This window comes from Diadema antillarum, unplaced genomic scaffold, assembly GCF_040938485.1.
Source record: "Diadema antillarum isolate AM-2024a unplaced genomic scaffold, OU_Dant_1.0 seq00001394_RagTag, whole genome shotgun sequence".
Lineage (NCBI taxonomy): Eukaryota > Metazoa > Echinodermata > Echinoidea > Diadematoida > Diadematidae > Diadema > Diadema antillarum.
This window is the reverse complement of record NW_027272149.1, coordinates 403,403-422,296: the sequence shown is the minus strand read 5'-3', so window position 1 is coordinate 422,296 and position 18,894 is coordinate 403,403. Positions and strand designations below refer to the sequence as shown.

The 18,894-nt window shown below is 38.0% G+C and overlaps 1 protein-coding gene across 2 annotated transcripts in view; it reads right to left on the bottom strand.

The window, feature by feature from the left end:
• Window positions 1-18,894, bottom strand: part of LOC139708988 (uncharacterized) — a 141,890-nt gene that overhangs the window by 104,499 nt on the left and 18,497 nt on the right. For both annotated transcript variants that reach the window (XM_071620957.1, XM_071620958.1), the window contains exons 2-3: window positions 13,064-13,323; window positions 7,701-7,993 (exon numbers count right to left, since the gene is read on the bottom strand). In XM_071620957.1, coding sequence (XP_071477058.1) covers window positions 7,701-7,993; window positions 13,064-13,119 — 349 coding nt within the window. In that variant the 5' untranslated portion in view covers window positions 13,120-13,323. The remainder of the gene's footprint in view (window positions 1-7,700; window positions 7,994-13,063; window positions 13,324-18,894) is intronic.

Sequence of the window (18,894 nt, the reverse complement as noted above, 5' to 3'; positions counted from 1 at the left end):
AGAGCGTTGTATTGAATAAAAACATAACATTTGTGCAGTTACTAGCTCTACAAATATGAACGAAATGAAAATCAAAACATCCTCTTTCCTGTTAACTTTTCGGAGAAGTCTGCACATAACTGCACATAGGTTTAACCTTTGTAGGCTATGCCTATCAATACCAAGACCCCAAAACATTAAAGGCCCGCTGTTGTTAACTGCATGCAAGATTAGAAATTATCACCCCCATCAAAAATATTGATAAGACAATGTAACATTTCTGTGGCTTCTTCATGAGACTTTGGCATTGCAAAATTATCCAAATTGTTTCCAACGAGTCCTGAAAGCCCATGAACAAAAGTTGGGGAGCATCCGTACTTTAATAGGAAGATCACTGCAATACACCCGCTTTACTTCTTCAATATCATAATCAGAAAATTGCAGTGGAAATTTGTAGTCCCTTGATCCATATGCTTTTTGTAAGTCAACTTGGCAAGATACTTTATGCCACCATTACGACATGTAACTTTTTAGATGTCGACTTGGCAAGATACCTTATGTCACCCTGACGACATGTAACGTTTTAGATATCAGCTTGGATAGATAACTTATGATGACATGTAACTTTTCAGATGTCGACTTGGCAAGATACGTCATGTAGGCATGACGACATGTAACTTTTTCAGATGTCGACTTGGCAAGATACCTTATGCACCATGATGACATGTAACTATTTAGATGTCGACTTGGCAAGATACATTATGTCACCATGACGACATGTAACTTTTTTCGATGTTGATTTGGCAAGATACCTTATCTCACCATGACGACATGTAACTTTATAGATGTCGACTTGACATGATAATTTTTGTCTCCATGTCAACTTATAAAGTTGATAAGTTGACATGATAGAGCTATTATGTTGACTTGACAAGATAAATTATCTCGCCAAGTCTCCAAGTCGAATGGCACTTTAAAGCTTCCGTAGGTACTCATTTGGAAATACTATCATAGCTTCATAAGCATGCCCGACAAACAGAATGACACCAGAAAGGTTTTGCCATCTCCGTTGGTACCAATAACCCACTTTTCGGGGCTTGGACCACGGACTAACTCCGAGAACAATAGAACGCATCAACGACCGCAACACTCCACTTCGCACGCCAACAGCCGACTACTTCCATGTACATTCTCTATACATAACCCGCCTCTTCTCATGTCATGCTTCACTTCTGACGAATTACACTCAACCTACCTGAAACGTAAGCTCCTTGGTTCTCCTATCTTATAACTAGATACAAAGTGTATCTTGCTTTACCCTCACTTGCACATTTTTACTCAGTATCTTAATTCTCTTTCCTCTCTCTCCTACACTATCATTTATTTCTACGCTACTTTTCTTTTTAGTGGAGCGGCATAGCTTGAAAAATTAGAGGAATTGTGCATTTTATGATAAAAGCACCAAATTTCGCACACATGTTGACAATGACATTTGAAATAAATTCAGATATTGGGCCATCGTAAATAGCGCCCTCAGCGGCCATGGCAGCCATTTTTCAAAATGGCCGCCATAAATGCCATTTTTCGTAAAAATTTACAAATTTCAGAAGGAAAAATCAATAAGGATTTGCAAACGAGTGGGAAATAACATTTAAAATAGATTTAAATATTGGGCCACAGCAAATTGCGCCCTCAACGGAAATGGCAGCCATTTTCAAAATGACCGCCATAAATGCCATTTTTCGTAAAAATTTACAAATTTCAGAAGGAAAAATCAATAAGGATTTGCAAACGAGTGGGAAATAACATTTAAAATAGAGTTAAATATTGGGCCACAGTAAATTGCGCCCTCAACGGAAATGACAGCCATTTTCAAAATGGCCGCCATAAATGCCATTTTTCGCAAAAAAAAATTAAAAATTTCAGAAGGGAAAACCAGTAAGATTTTGCAAACGAGTGGGAAATAACATTCAAAATAAGTTCAGATATTGGGCCATCGTAAATAGCGCCCTCAACGGCCATAGCAGCCATTTTTTTCAAAATGGCCGCCATAAATGCCATTTTTCGTAAAAATTTACAAATTTCAGAAGGGAAAATCAATAAGATTTTGCAAATGTGTCGGAAATAGCATTCAAAATAAATTCAGATATTGGGCCATCGTAAATTGCGCCCTCAACGGCGATGACAGGGATTTTTTTTAAATGGCCGCCATAAATGCCAGTTTTCGTAAAATTTTAAAAAATTTCAGAAGGGAAAATCAATAAGATTTTGCAAACGAGTGGAATATAACATTTAAAATAAATATAGATATTGGGCCATCGCAAATTGCGCCCCCAATGGTCATGGCTGCCATTTTTTTCAAAATGGTCGCCATAAATGCAATTTTTTTCTCTGAATTTACTAATTCCACAAGAAAAGTCAATAAGATCTTGCACTCAATTCAAAAATTTCGTTTGAAATATATCTTGCGCCTATGTATTACATTATTGTAAATAGTGCCCTCAATGGCCATTGCAGCCATTTTTCAAAATGGCCACCATGGATTCCATTGTTTTTCATTTCCTGATTTCACAAAAGGAAAAGTCAATAAGATTTTGCACACAATTTGAAAATCATGTTTGAAATAAATATTTGTATTAGATTATTATAATAAATATTTGTATTAGATTATTATAATAAATATTTGTATTAGATTATTATAATACTGCCCTCAACGGCCATTGCCGCCATATTCCAAAATGGCTGCAATTGTCATAATCATTTTGTTTTTTAAAAAAATGGTAATTTCAGGAAGAAAAGTCAACAAATGTGTACATAAATTGAAAATCATGTTCAAAATCAAACAATATATCCAGGTTGCACTGACTCTAGAAATTGTTCCTTCGCAAATTTTCAAGAAGAAAAAAAATGCTAATAACAGTAATTGCAGCCATTTTCCAAAATGGCTGTCATAGATGCCATTTTTCTTTTATGAAGATGTCCTAATGCCGGAAGAAGACAATAAACATTTTTTTGCGCAAGTTGACAATTACATACAAAGAAGTTTAAACATTGAGCCATCATAAGCTGTGTTCTCAATGGCTATTTCAGCTATTTGTCAAAATGGCTACAATACACTCTTCTTTTTCTTTTCTTTTTTTGAAAATTTGCTTAACTTTAGAAGGAGAAGACAATAGAATACTCACAGAGACATTGTGTAATCTGAAATATGGTGTTAAAGAAATCATTTGAGGAACAACTAAAATAAACAAGGCAAATGCTTAGCAATTATATCTCACCAATGATGAATGCATATTTTAGGTGGCAAACATGAAAAATTTCCGAAAAAGAGTAATATGAATATCCAGGGATAATGGCGCCATGTATCAACTTTGACAGTAACACAATATCATTTAATATATGGGACTATATGACGTGTATCTATTCTAAAATGTAACTTCCTAAACATTCTTAAGACATTCTTAATGGCCTTTCATTTTACGAAAAAAGTTAAATTACTTTATGCTATGCTTCCACAAAAACACATACATTTGATATCCATACTGTTAGCCGTCACACGCGAAATACTGCAATTAGAACTAAACTGAAAACATGAATTTAGAACTAACCCATCAATGAAACCTTTTTTTAAAATTTAAATTTCTTTGAACACCAGATTGCATTAAATATAATTGCTCTTTAGCAGTATTCTATTGCTTTCTCCTTCTGGAATAGGCAAATAAAAAAAAAAAGGAGTGTGTGGAAGCCATTTCGACAAAGAGCTGCCATAGCCGTTGGGGACGATGTTTAAATGGTGGCTCAATATCTTCATTTCAAATTCAAATTCAAATTCAAACTTGAATTTATTTGAATGTCTTTTGTCAATTTCCACAAGAAATTGTATTGTCTTCTGGCATTATCATATTTTCAAGAAATAAATAGCATTTATAGTGGCCATTTGGAAAATGGCTGCCATGGTCGTTGATGGTGCCATTTGTAATGGCCTCATATATCATTTTCTTTTGAATATGATTTTCAACATATGTACACATTTCATTGATTTTCTCTCTGAAATTAGCAAATCTTTCCAAAAAAAAAAGAAAATAAAAAAGAAGCAGACATCCATGGCGGTCAGCATGGCCCTTGAGGGCGCCTTCTAAGAAGACCTTATACTTAAATTTATTTTTGAGCAGAATTTTCAACTTGTTTGCAAAGTCTTATTGACTTTTCCTTCTGACATCAGCAAATTTTTGGGAAAAAAATGGTGGAGGGGGGGGGGGGCATCCATGGCAGCTGTTTGAAACTTGGCTGCTATGGCTGTTGAGGGTGCACTTTTGGATGGCCTATTATCAAATTCAGTTTGAATGTAATTTTCCACCTTTGTGGAAATTCTGATTGACGTCTGCAACACTTTACGAAAAAAAGACATTCATGATGGCCATTTTGAAAAAAATGGCTGGAATGGCCATTGAGGGGGCAATTTGCAATGGCCCAATAAGTTTACTTTTGAATGTAATTTCCCACCTGATTGCAAAATCTCGTTGGCTTTCCCTTCTGATTTTAGTAAATCTTTTCAAAAATATAGCATTTATGGCGGCCATTTTGAAAAATGGCTGTCATGACCGTTGGTCGATGGCCCAATATCGAGATTTATTTTAAATGTCATTTCCCATTTATAACAAGAATTTCATTGACTTTTCCTTTTGAAATTAGCATTTTTTTTTTAATGAAAAAGTGGCACTTATGGTGACCATAAAAAAAAAATGGCTGCCATAGCCATTGAGGGCGCAATTTTCAATTGCCAAATATCTGGATTTATTTTGGATGTAATTTCCCGCTTGTTTGCACAAAAGAGAAAAAAATGGCTTTCCCTTCTGATATTTGCATTTTTTAAACAAAAAATGGCATTTATGGCGGCCATTTTGAAAAAATGGCTACCATGGCCGTTGAGGGCGCAATTTCCGATGGCCGAATATGTAGATTTATTTTGAATGTAATTAACATTTGTGGGCAAAATCTTATTTACTTTTCCCTTCTGAAATTTGCAAAATCATCGATGAAGTGGCACATTAGACAGCCATTTTAAAAAATGGCTGTCATGGACGTTGAGGGCGCAGTTAACAATGGCAAAATATTTAAATTCATTTTGAATGTAATTTCCCACTTGTCTGCAAAATCTTACTGGCTTTCCCTTCTGAAGTTAGCAAATGTTTTGAAAAAATGGCATTTATGGCGGCCATTTTGAAAAATGGCTGCCATGGGCGTTGAGGGCGCTATTTCCGATGGCTCGATATCTAGATTTATTTTGAATGTAATTTCCCATTTGTAACCAAAATCTTGTAAACTTTTCTCTCCTAAAATTAGCAAATTTTACGAAAACATGGCATTTATGGCAGCCATTTTGAAAAATGGCTGCCATGGACGTTGAGGGCGCTATTTACGATGGCCCAATATCTAAATTTAATCTGAACGTGATTGTCAACCTGTGTACGAAATTTGGTGCTTTTATCACAAAATGCACAATTGTTCGGCTATGCCGCTCCACTATTTCTTTCTTTTCTGTTTTCCTCTCTTTTCTTCTTCTTCTTTTTAATTCTTGCTTCCACACAACCCAGCGGTCCTTTTCACGACCACTGGAATAATTTACAGGTTTTTTTTTTCACCGGTTATTTATCTTCTCTTCTCCCCTCAGGGCTACACTTTAACCCTTATTTTAATCTCTCATTTTGCATTTCTCCCACATTAACCTTTTTCGGGATTTAACTTTCATTATTCTTCCTCTCCGTATTTTTTTCTCTCCTCTTCAGCATTTATTTGTAAGATCCACTCAAGCCTCCTCACCTTTACTTTCTTAAAATTCATATTTTTGTTCTTCTCTTTGCTTTCTCTTCCCCTCCACCTCTCTCTCTCTCTCTCTTCTTTAAACATAGTCTCATCGACTTACCTTTCCTTCACGGGATCATTCATCCTTTCTCCATTGATTCCGCATGCCATGGTCCTCATTGTTCGCCAACTTCGCTCTTCTCTTGGTTTCAAGAATCTTCACTTCTCTCTCTTATCTCCATGATTTTCCAACCTTCAACTCCTCCCTCTTCCCCGTCCCTTCTTTTTCATCTTTCTCATCCTAATGATGTTAGAACATCTTACTTGATAATCATTCTATGCTTTTATGCCATTCTCTTTGTTCCTTTCTCTACCATCTCCACAGTGCAACTTCAACTTCCAGCCCATAACTGTCCCCCACTCTTCACTTTTTGCCCTCCTTACAACACCCATATATCGCTTCCCTCTCCAAATATCATCTTTCTCAGCTCTTCTTCTGCCAAAGAAGTTAAGGACTTAATTCACATGGTGTCACCACAAATATTTCTCCCTCATTTACTTCACCATGCAAACCTTTAAACACCACATGAGAGTAGGAGACATGAAACAATCGAATCGAGTATCCATGTCACACGCCAGGCCCAAGGACTCGGTAAAGCCTAAGGGAATCTTTAATGCACTTAAGTACATTTAAAGATTCCCTTACGCTTTGCCGAGGCAAGCCACTACAGAGGTGGATTCTAGTAAGCACACAAAACTTAATTCAGCTACGATTTATAAAGCCCTTTCGGAAACGAACCTATTCTTTGTTACAGTATTCATATTTGCATGGATGTGAAAAAATATTATTTAAATCCTGTATCATTCCGACGCTAGAGCGTACCCCAGAGCTTCCTGCATCTATTAAAGTGGTTTAAAAACTGTCCAAGATATCACATGTCATGCATATGTGTAGGTCTATTATCACAAAACATCCTTCCATAATATATACTTTTCCAATGAAGCCTTCAATTTGAGGTGTTATCAGTATTTTTCTCATTTAACCATAACTGTGGACGGTTTAATCTGGTAACATTTTTTATTTTAACTATTGCTAGTGTTTTGTCTACTTTATAATACTTAACATCGATTATACCGAATTAAACATTTTTTTTGTTTTTTTTTACAGTGGTTGTTTCCACTCTAAACTCACAATTTGGAAGTATTTCAAAGCACTAATGCTGGGTTTTTGTTTTATCTGCAAATGGTCAATTATACCTTTAATAGTATTAATGATTAAGCATGAAGTGAATGTAGAGTGTTAACAATAGTGAAACATTGGAAACTATAATCTCAAATTGAGAACTGAGGATTGATCATTATAGTGAAGATTACAACGGTTACAACAGCGTGCACAAAATATTATGTACGTTTTATTCATATTCACTTTGCAAACTAACATGTACGATGATATGTCACATTAGAAGTACAACTAAGGCTAAGTAGAATGAAGCAATCACTTTCTATTGACCTACACTATTTTAATATAAACGGGACTTGAAGAGTTTGTTTGCAAAAACCGATAAGTCCATATTTGCCAAATGGAGATATTTGCGATTAAAGGTCAAGAAAAATGAAGAAAATAATAAGGAAATTTTTGCTTCTTTTGACCATAACTTCAAAAATGTACCTTTATATGTAGTGACCCATATATCATTTAAAAGGTACTATTTTGTACTTTATGACAGAGACCGTACTTCAAAATCTTCAAAAATGGACTTATCGGTTTTTGCGAACAAACTCTTCACTTCAATCTTCTGATAATGACTAGATCTATTTTCAGAAAATAAAGAAAATCAACTATGACAACTTTCAGTACTGCATGGCAGGAATGCTCTTTACTATTATCTTTAAATGGGTATGACAGTGGAATGACTAACCTGACGGTAGATGTGTATCAGCAATTCGAACTAGCTTGGCTGTCATCAGAGCTTCTCTTAGCTCCGACTGAAGTGAGGACGGGCTCACTCTCTCACTCCACTCACGAAGCATGCTGACAGTTCCTTGGTTCGTTATTAGGTCGTGCCGACTGTTGGTTTTGATAAAGTTCTGGATTTCTGCCACCGTGAAGCCCAACGCTTTCCCAATGTCTTCGATGTCTTCAATGCGCGATATATCTCTGGCAATGGCTTTTAGAAGGGAGTCCGCATCACCCGACCGCTCAGCAGCCATTCTGTAATAGATTGTGATCATGTTTGTACGTTTTTGTCTTTTTTATTTGCATGAATTCATATAAATATCGGTGCTCTAATTGTGATCCTTAAGCCTGATGCAAATCATTATAGCCCTGATCGATTCCTATGATGGGTGGAGGGTTATAGGGTTTTCAGTGGGCCAAAGAAGGAGCGTTCACGTCGCGGTCCCTGTCAGGAATTTCTCCTGCGAATCCTTCTACCACACTACACAACTACTAGTTCATTACAATGGCTACCAACGACCGATCTGTTGATGAGCGCCAGCGTCATAAACATGGGTCCTTATCAGGACCGGCCCTGAGCATCATCTCATCCAACATTGAAGGTCTCACAGGCACCAAGCAGGATCTTCTGGCTAACCTGTGTATAAAGAACAATTGTGACATTCTTTGTCTGCAGGAGACACATCGTGGGTCTTCACGTATTCGTCCACGCATCGATGGCATGACCCTCATAGCGGAAATACCACATGACCAGTATGGCAGCGCAATTTTCGCACGCAATGGCCTGATTGTGGATAAGTTTTCTATGTCAGACACGGACAACATTGAAGTCCTAACCATTGGGCTTATGGGGATTTCTGTAAGCTCCATCTATAAACCTCCAACTCAGACTTTCTGCGTACCTCCAGGAGTTACCGATGGCCGTGTTAATGTGGCTATTGGTGATTTCAACAGTCACAACACCATCTGGGGATATGGAGAAACCAACGAAGACGGCGAACTTGTGGAGAACTGGTCTGATGCAAACCAGTTGTCACTTATTCATGATGCAAAACTTCCCTCCTCCTTCAACAGCTGTAGATGGAGACGTGGCTACAACCCTGATCTGGTGTTTGTATCAAACAACATCGCTCAACAGTGTGAGAAGGTTGTGCTTGATCCTATCCCACATACCCAACATCGACCAATCGGGCTGAAGGTGAATGCAGCTATCACTCCCCGCACAGTTCCCCTTCGCAGACGTTTCAACCTGAGGAAAGCAAACTGGGAACAGTTTGCCGTAGACTTGGATTCATATCTTCAGGACCTGCCTGCCCTTCCTACCCACTACGATACCTTTGTAGAGTTGATCAAGAAATCATCAAGGAAAAATATCCCACGAGGATGCCGTACAAGCTATACACCAGGCTTGACAGATGACTCCAAGGTGCTGTACAACGAATACGTCAGGCACTTTGAGAATGACCCCTTCAGTGATGACACACTTGAATGTGGGGAAAACTTGACCACTGCCATTATGGATAGCAGACGGAGGAAGTGGCAGGAATTCATTGAATCAACAGATATGACCCACAGCAGCAGGAAAGCTTGGAAAACAATTCGCATCCTTGGGAACGACTTTACGAAATCCCAATCAAGGCCTCAAGTTACTGCTGACCAAGTCGCCCACCAACTCCTTGTGAACAGCCAGGGTAACCCTAACCACCACCCAAGAAGAGCCAAGCTCCCCCAAAATGCTGAGACAGCTTCCCAAGGGCCATCTGACTTCACAAGACCTTTCACCATGAATGATCTGTGTGGTGCTACCAAAGCAATGAAGAGTAATAAGGCAGCTGGATTAGATGATATCCTCTTGGAGCAGATCAAACATCTTGGACCTGTTGCACTCCAGTGGCTGCTTGACATGCTGAACAAATGTCTGAGTGACAACACCTTGCCAAAGCTATGGAGGAAGTCCAGAGTAGTCGCCTTACTCAAACCAGGCAAAGACCCAGCCAGCTCAAAGAGTTACAGACCTATCTCCCTGCTCTGCCACACGTACAAGCTCTTTGAAAGGCTCCTACTCAACCGTATCGCCCCCTTTGTAGATGAGCTCCTCATTCCCGAGCAGGCAGGCTTCAGGCCAGGAAAGTCCTGTACTGGCCAACTGTTGAATCTCACACAGTACATCGAAGATGGGTTTGAGGAAGGGCTGATAACTGGAGCAGCTTTTGTTGACCTCTCTGCGGCCTACGATACAGTGAACCATAGGATTCTTACAAGGAAAGTCTTTGAGATGACCAAGGATGTCAAGCTGACACAATTGATCCAGAACATGCTTTCAAACCGGTGGTTCTATGTGAATCTGAATGGTACCCGCAGCAGATGGCGGAGACAGAAAAGCGGTCTCCCGCAAGGAAGCGTCCTTGCCCCGCTTCTTTTCAACATCTACACGAATGACCAACCAATCCATCCAAGTACAAGGAGCTACCTGTATGCTGATGATCTCTGCATTGCCTCACAGAAGTAATCCTTTGAAGAGGTGGAAAAAGCACTCAGTGATGCTCTGGCAGGTCTAACTCCTTACTATGCTGCAAATCACCTACGTGCAAACCCGGAGAAGACTCAACTTAGCGTCTTCCACCTTAAGAACAGAGATGCTAACCAACAACTGAGGATCAGATGGTATGGAAAATGGCTTAAACACACCAATAAGCCGATCTATCCAGGTGTCACACTGGATCGTTCCCTTACTTACAAGGAGCACATTGCCAAGACAAAGGCGAAAGCTGGAGCAAGGAACAGCATATTGAAGAAGCTTGCTAATACAAGATGGGGAACAGATGCCAAAACTATCCGCACCACAGCTCTTGCTCTATGCTTCTCCACTGCCGAGTATGCAGCCCCTGTCTGGTGTAGGTCATCCCATGCTGCAAAGATCGACCCAGTCCTGAATGCAGCTTGCAGAGCTATCTCTGGATGTCTGCGACCAACAAGAGTAGATGACCTTTACTTACTGTGTGGTATTGCCCCACCACACATCAGGCGAGAGGTCTCAGCACAGATGGAGAAAACCAAGCAAGAAGTTAACCCTCGCCACCCACTCTACAATCGTGAACCTGCTAAAAAGAGACTCAAATCCAGACGCAGTTTTCTCCATTCAACCGAATCCCTTGATGGCACCGCCCACGGTCGAAGGATTACCCTATGGTCCAACCACCTCCAGTCTGTGACGCATCAGCTCTCCTATGAACCAAGTGAATCACTCCCTCGGGGTTCAAGTGAGGCATGGCCCACCTGGTCATGCCTGAATCGCCTACGGACAGGAACAGGACGATGCAAAGTCCTCATGCAGAAATGGGGCTACAATAGGGATGGAGAAACTGCTTGCGACTGCGGGCAGGATCAGACAATGCAACATCTTTTGGTCTGCCCCCTCCTACCAGAGCCATGCACTGTCATTGACCTGGAGACTTTCAGCACCAAAGCCAGATCCTGCGCTCTGCACTGGACAGGACTTGTGTAGTGACTCGAGAAGAAGAAGTGGAAACAGCAAACGCGTTTAAAATTAAATTTCAATTCATTTTACATTTTTCCCACAAATAGCACAGAAAGTATAATTTCAAAACATACATTAGATGAAACTTCATCGGATTGTACACAAGTTTGTCCTGGCATAAACACAAGGACTGTATACATGAGAGTTACACTATGCTCATAATGCGATGAATATGATGGGGAATGCGTAAAAGCAAGCTTATACAGCCGTAGGTCCCGTGATAAATCAGACTAGGGGACCTATTACAGATATGTCTTAGACCATACTATAACTGGGGGACACCATGGAGGAAAATGTGAATGTATTAATCTGTAATATTTGGTTAGTCATGAAAATCTTCTAATAAACAAAACACACTGATCTGCGATTGTGTGATTCATGGCATATCCTACCAGTTGCAATGGGCATGGACGATGCATGTAGTATCTCACTGCAAATTATTCTCCGTGAGCCCAAGTGATTAGGGGTGGGTTTTTTTTTTCGCTGACTGTCGTATTAACTAGTCCCCTCAGTAGTCCAGTATTTATTTCATCGTACCATACAGTTAATACATGATCACCACGTAGGACGGTACATTCACCACATCACTGGTTAACTGCATGAATTTAACCAACGCACTTTACTTTACAATGATTGATCCCATGTTACATAGTTCAGGAACTTTTCATTTTACAAACATGCAATATTATGTAGCTTTCACTTTGCCATGTAAATTCAAGATTTTTTCTAATGATTTCTGTTTGGTATTTTGAAACAATTCACCCGTTACGTATGATTTGACAAGACAATCTGACCTAATAATTACCTATGCCAAATTATATATTTCTGCTTGTGTAAACTGATTTTTTTCTTCTTTTTTCTTCTTTTTCTTTTTATTTAAATTCATTGTATTTGTTATTCATTGCTTGGTTTGTTGTTGTCTTCTTTTTGGTTGGGGTGCGGTGGGTGGGGGATCGATTGGTTAAGCCGGTTTAACCTGGAAATAAAATAATGTAATGTCCCAAAATACCACAGGACAATAACTGTTGTACTGTCCTATATGGTACTGTTCTGTGGTACTGTCCTGTACCACACATCAGTGTCTGAGCTGATACAATTTATTATGTATGTTTGTCTTGTATGTATGTGGTACTGACATGTACCTTTAGGGAGTACCATTCGAGCCTGTGACACAGTATCACACAGTTCCTGTGGTAACATATATTTGTGTGGTACATTGTGTGGTACTGACAAGTACTTCAGGGAGTACCCTACAAGCCTTTGGTACAGTACCACACAGTTACTGTGGTAACATTGTTCGTTTATGGTACATTGTGTGATACCGGCAAGTACCACTTGGAGATGTCTTTTTGGGGGGATTTATATATATATATATATATATATATATATATATATATATATATATATATATTGTACAGAGAGAGAGAGAGAACATACATACATCTCATCGCATGGGTGATAAGACCTTGTATCTCAAATTTTGGTGAAAATTACTGGGGGGGGGGGGATTAATGGTCAGATAATCAGTTGAGGGATGTCCTTTCCAAATCCTAACTGTATTACCCCCAAAATTAAGTTACCATAAAACTTGCATGTCAAAGGAAGGCTTTCGCGTTTAATACAGTGCTTTAGCTGCCTGGTTTCTTTGGGTTTTTTTTTTCTCTCTCTCCCTCTCCTGAACATTTGACATTTTGTAGGTACGAGGCCTTGTCATTGTATGTAGAATACCGTGTTGATAATGCAAGAAAAACAAAACAAAAACAAAAACAAAACAAAAAAAACCGTACCTTCTCTCATGAGGCTCGAGTTGAAACTGGTCACGTTTTGAATCCTTGTAGGACATCCCTTCCTTTTCAGGTGTTAACGCACGCTTGTTAGCCGTGCTTGCCTGTGATGTGTTAACGTCGAATGTGACGACTCAGGGACTGATGCTTGCAGGCGGTTGAAGAGACAGTTGAAGATAATTCGTTCTATCCTGGCGATACCACGTAGTGAACCACGCAGTCCCGATGAAGGGCGTAGCTATAGAACCAACTCAATCCATGATCTGCAATGATATAGACGCATGAAGATCAAACTGTTGTTGCCATATAGCAATATACATTGTACTTAAATTTTGTCCGGGCTGGGAACCTATTTGATTCACCCATTTCTTTTCATTTTACAAATTTCCTCATGGATAGATAATATGGTACAAATGAGGAAAACAAAAAGCTATTTTTGTTCTCCGTTTTTAACGGAATTAGGCGTACGATCAGTACATTCGAACACGAATAAAATCTACACGTACCACAGATTGATAACAGATTGAAAATGAAAAAGAAAGGAAAATTTTTGATTTGGAGCTATTGGGGATAATGGAACCAACGTTGATCTCACAAAATACAAGCAGAATATAATGAATGCAGATGGATATTTAAGTTAGATTAGTGAATATTTTAAGGTACGACACCATAAAACATTTACATTTTCTTTCTTTTTTGTTTTTGTTTGTTTACTTGCTTTGGGGGAGGGGAGGGGTGAGAGAAACGTGTGTGTGGGGGACGTAGTACACTAACTCATACCTGCAGGCATGTCTCTAGCATTGGAAATCCAATATACACTATTGAATAGAGTGGATACAACTGTTACACAAAGCAAATAAACAAAGTAAAAGTTGTTCAGAAGGAATCATAATGTTCTGATATTTTTTTTTTTTTTTTGTGACAGAGGTGTGCCAAGTACACTTATCAGTGCAATGTGTGACTGCTCCTCTACCACTCAGGACATGGTTCCCAAATATATAATTATGATGTTCAATGATTAGCGGTGAACTATCGACGCGATAACGTAGTGGTTCGGCCATTTTAAAAGAATTGAAAGTTCGTTTAATTTTCAAGAGCTTCGAGAAAGTGAGTCTTCCTCGAAATACTTTATAGGATGGTGTCCATCAGAGCACGTGAATACAGGAAATCAACTTTCTACAGGATATAATGATGTTTTACAATGTTTTATTTGTTATAACACAATTCAACCGATATTTTATTTGCATGATAGAAGAATATGAAAGTTGCTCCTACATTTTTTTTTTACTAGATGTTACCGCACCTATATGACCGGTGTGCCAGTACTGTTCCTATAAGCCTCTTTGATCATAATCCATTATTTCACTCTATATGATATGATATATATATATGGGTCAGAATTTTGAACGATGTACAATTGAGCCAAAACAAGGCAAAATTTAAAAAGTAGGAAATTCTCCAAAATATTCATCTTACATAAAAGAGTATAACTCAAGCTTTAATATGAACCCAATTATACTAGGATTTTCCCAGAGGAACAAGTTTTTATTCACCGCTGAAGTTTACCATGTCCAAAGCAGCGAACGTCCGTGAGGAATAGTACAGCACATGTACTTGAATACCATTTAACATAGTTTGCAAAGATCTGATTTAGTTCAAAATCCTAACAAAATATTTTAAGGGACATGTGTACGTGCTTGCAGAATATTAAGCTTGTACTCTTAACCTGTATGTAATGGTAGACAACTGATGATTTAACTAAATTCGTCGTTTCTGTTGAAATATTGCTCTTCCGCTAAACACTTTCTCCACTTTACGCTTATGTTACAGAAACTCAATATTCTGACCTCTTATTTCACTATCCCATACTTTAATCCTCACTCCCAAATAATAACATACCTTTTTAAGATGTATCTGATCTAGGCAGTCTCTATATTCACACCCAACAAACATAGCATAGTTTTCATCACGGAGGTTCGCATGTAGCTCACGGACGTTCGGAACAAACAAGATGCAGCTCTCTTGAGTTGGAAACGCATTCTACTCACAACAAACAACAATTTCATGTCGAGAACAAACTCCTCTGCAAAATCATTAATATATATTACCAATTCTCAATTATGTAAGCTTGTTTATCTTCTCATACTGAGGAATCAAAGAAAACAATTTTTCAATCTCTCGTAAATGAACGTACAAACGTACGTGTAATCTCAGTGACGTAGTCCATCCTTGCGAACGAATATATTTATCAAAATTTCGTTATCATGAAGTAAAGATTCAGATCCTAAATTGTTATCTAAAGTCTACAATGCAAAATTTGCTTATAACGAACATGGTCACAGCTAAAATTATGACAAAGAATTAACATAGATAGACAACAGAAATGTGCTCCGTTATAGAAATACGAAGTTTAGCTGGGGAGGGCAAACGAATACGTTGGGAAGAAATCCCTCTATGTTTGCTCCTTGTGTTACACACTGTTACCAAGGAGAATTTTGTGTTATCATATTACTCAGAAATGATAATAGGTTCGATACTGCGAAGGTTCGTCATAACAAGACACAATAAGTCCATATAATTTGGATGGATGTTTGTGACTTCGATATCATACAGTATGGTTTGTTATAACAAACATTTTGTGGTGCGTCATTTCGGAGGCTCGTTATTCATACAGTTTGTCAATACGAACATTGATAGAGTTCGTATAATTATGAAGCTTCTTTATTCGGTAAATGATAGGAATCTCCGAAGGTTAATCGAAAGGTTTATTTATTGGAACATGAAAAATCATATTCGCTTATCCAAATGTGGAGAAACAAGTTAACAACTAAAATCCTCCAAATTTCAAAACCTCATAATAACCGTTTTCACCTAAACGAATATCAGGTCCTTTCCACTTTCAGAAGAACGGACCTAAAAATAATGATACTTAATATTTATTTTTCAGACTAACAAACTTTCGGAATAAGAAAATTTTTAATAACAAACCTCCTTAATTAACTACAAACTCTTTTTTTCCATTTTCGGAATAACAAATCTTTGGACATCGGAGTAACGAATCTTAGGAAGAGCGAACGTATCAAAGTGCAACCTTAAACCTATTATTAATCATTACTTTTTTTAGCATGTGTTTTCAAAGTAAGCACAAAAGTACAAACAAACTGACAATCTCTCTGTCTCTTAAATGCAAAATGAAAAAAAAAATCTCGGAAAGAATTACAAATGAACATTGCTTTTCATTGATGAGTATAAAACAACACCATGTGATGATAAGCGGAGGATTTGTTTGTTTTCATCAGACAATAATTGTATACTGCATTATTTTTGTTCGCTTGTGACGGCATTTCGATGAATAAAAAACATAAACAAACAAACAAAAACTTCTCCAGAGGAAGTTGGTACAACGGGAGTGCACTGGCAATTCTTTTCTCTGTGTGTTGGAGCTCGATCCCTTCTCTGTTTCTCAGTCATTTTCATCCAACTGCTTCCACGTCCTTTTGAAACTTTTCCATTTATATGAGTATAAAACATCACCATGTGATGATAAGCGGAGGATTTGTTTGTTTTCATCAGACAATAATTGTATACTGCATTATCTTTGTTCGCTTGTGACGGCATTTCGATGAATAAAAAACATAAACAAACAAACAAAAACTTCCCAAGAGGAAGTTGGTACAACGGGCGTGCACTGGCAATTCTTTTCTCTGTGTGTTGGAGCTCGATCCCTTCTCTGTTTCTCAGTCATTTTCATCCAACTGCTTCCACGTCCTTTTGGAACTTTTCCATTTTTTATTCAACACATGCCCATTACAGACTTCTCTCGTCATTATCCTGCATGTGATTACGTACACTTTTCGGATTTGTTTTGGTTTGTTTTGTTCTGTTTCTGTTTTCTGTTTGGTCGCAGCATGCCCAGGCTATTGAGGGAATGAGAGAAAAATCGTCATGAAGAGAAAAATAAGAATGAATTAAGGCATTTAATATCATGGCAATTACAGCGAACGTCCGACCAAAACTGGATGTGTTCTGTTTGAGTCGGCAGCTACCATACTCAAAAGATAAACACTTGGCGCACCTGTCACTAAAAAGTTGCACTGATCCTCTTTCTCCTACTATGTAATCTATTGACTTATTCTACCAACGAACATCCGTGACCAAAACGTTTTCCTTTTGTTACTACAAGTTAATTGAGTAATGAACATTATTCACTTTTGGGTATGAGCGGCTCGGTGATTTGGTAATATTTTCAACTAACATTAACTTTATGTGCAGTGATATATTTGTAATTATCAGAAATTTCCTTTCTCGGACAAAACGTCCGTGAGCGAAACTTTCAGAACCTGTAACAGTACAAATTGTCTCCAGATCCTCATTAGAAAGAAATTTAAATGCACAGAAATTACAGATTACGCAAAATTCCATTTACCTATAACTTTGTTTTCATTGTTTAGCTGTTTTTGTATAATTAGAGGGAAAACAAGCGTAAAATTGTGAGTAAAGTTTCAACTGTTTGTTCATCATGATCACATAACGCCTTAAAAATTCTGAAACTACTGCCCTAAACTCATTGTTTACTTTGTAAAACTTTATTTGTGGCTATTTGAGCTAAAAGTTTTAAAGAATACAGGACACTTTCGGGACAAGTTATCTCTATCGAAGGGATTGCATACGTCACGGACGTTCGCTGGAATTATCACGGACATTCGTTCTACTGATAGGGCCATGTTCCGGGACGGATAACTAATCGGCAGAGAGTACCTAGCCTTCCCAACTCTTTCGAAAATTTGAAAAGGTATTGTCAATGCAAATTATAAGAAATTTGACATCCTTACAACATATGTATTGCTCAGAGGGGGATCAGGAGGTGAATTTTCAGAGAAAATATTAATTATTTGCTTGGTTTTCGGTGAATTGCATGGTCCAAAAACTGCGGACAAGCCTCAGTCCGCTCCAAAAAGAACATGCAGCTCCTCGGCTAGAGAGCCAAAGGTAAAATGCACCTTCGTCATCAAAGCAAGATGGTGTCCTACTCGAAAACGTTTAATCATCACGGACGTTCTTTTTTTCTCGGAGGTTCGTCTAAAAATATAATTTCGGTTCCTGTTTGACAAAGGATGGACAGAAACTCAAAACAAACATATTATCGTGTGGCTAGATCTTAGTTGATTACGACTCAGAACAATATCACCAATAACGTTTAATGGGATACGATCTTTATTGGAAAATAGCGGAAGGACGTCCGTGACGAAAACTGAGTATTATTTTGCGTAAAAGAATATTACGTTCCATGTACAGCCAGCAGACGTACAATTTTTGCAGGATATGTTCATTAGGTGGAACACCAAATTTTCGTATACATTACAGTTGGAACAACAAAGTAGAATTTGCAGAAGCGATAGAAATAAAAGCATCACGGACGTTCGTCTGCTTAGGACTTTGATATTTCAATTGTTCTCTGTGATTTTATACGTGCTCATAAAGTTCTTATAATTTTGTGGTTCATACCCATCAGATATTAGATGCCACGTACGCTTAAAAATGCACACCATTAGTTTGAAAAACAAAAATTGTGAAAATAGCGTTTTTACCGTATTTTTACGCTTTAAGTCCTTGTCAAATGAAAAATATCAGGCAAAAGTCAACCAAACCATATATTTCCTTACCAGTCTTTGAGATGACATGAAAAAATCTGGTTTCTTAGATCATCCTGGCGTGTTCTAAGGGAAAGAATGTCATAAGGTGCGAAAATTGGCGATTGTACATCGTTCAAAATTCTCACCCATATATATATATATATATATATATATATATATATATACATATATATATATATA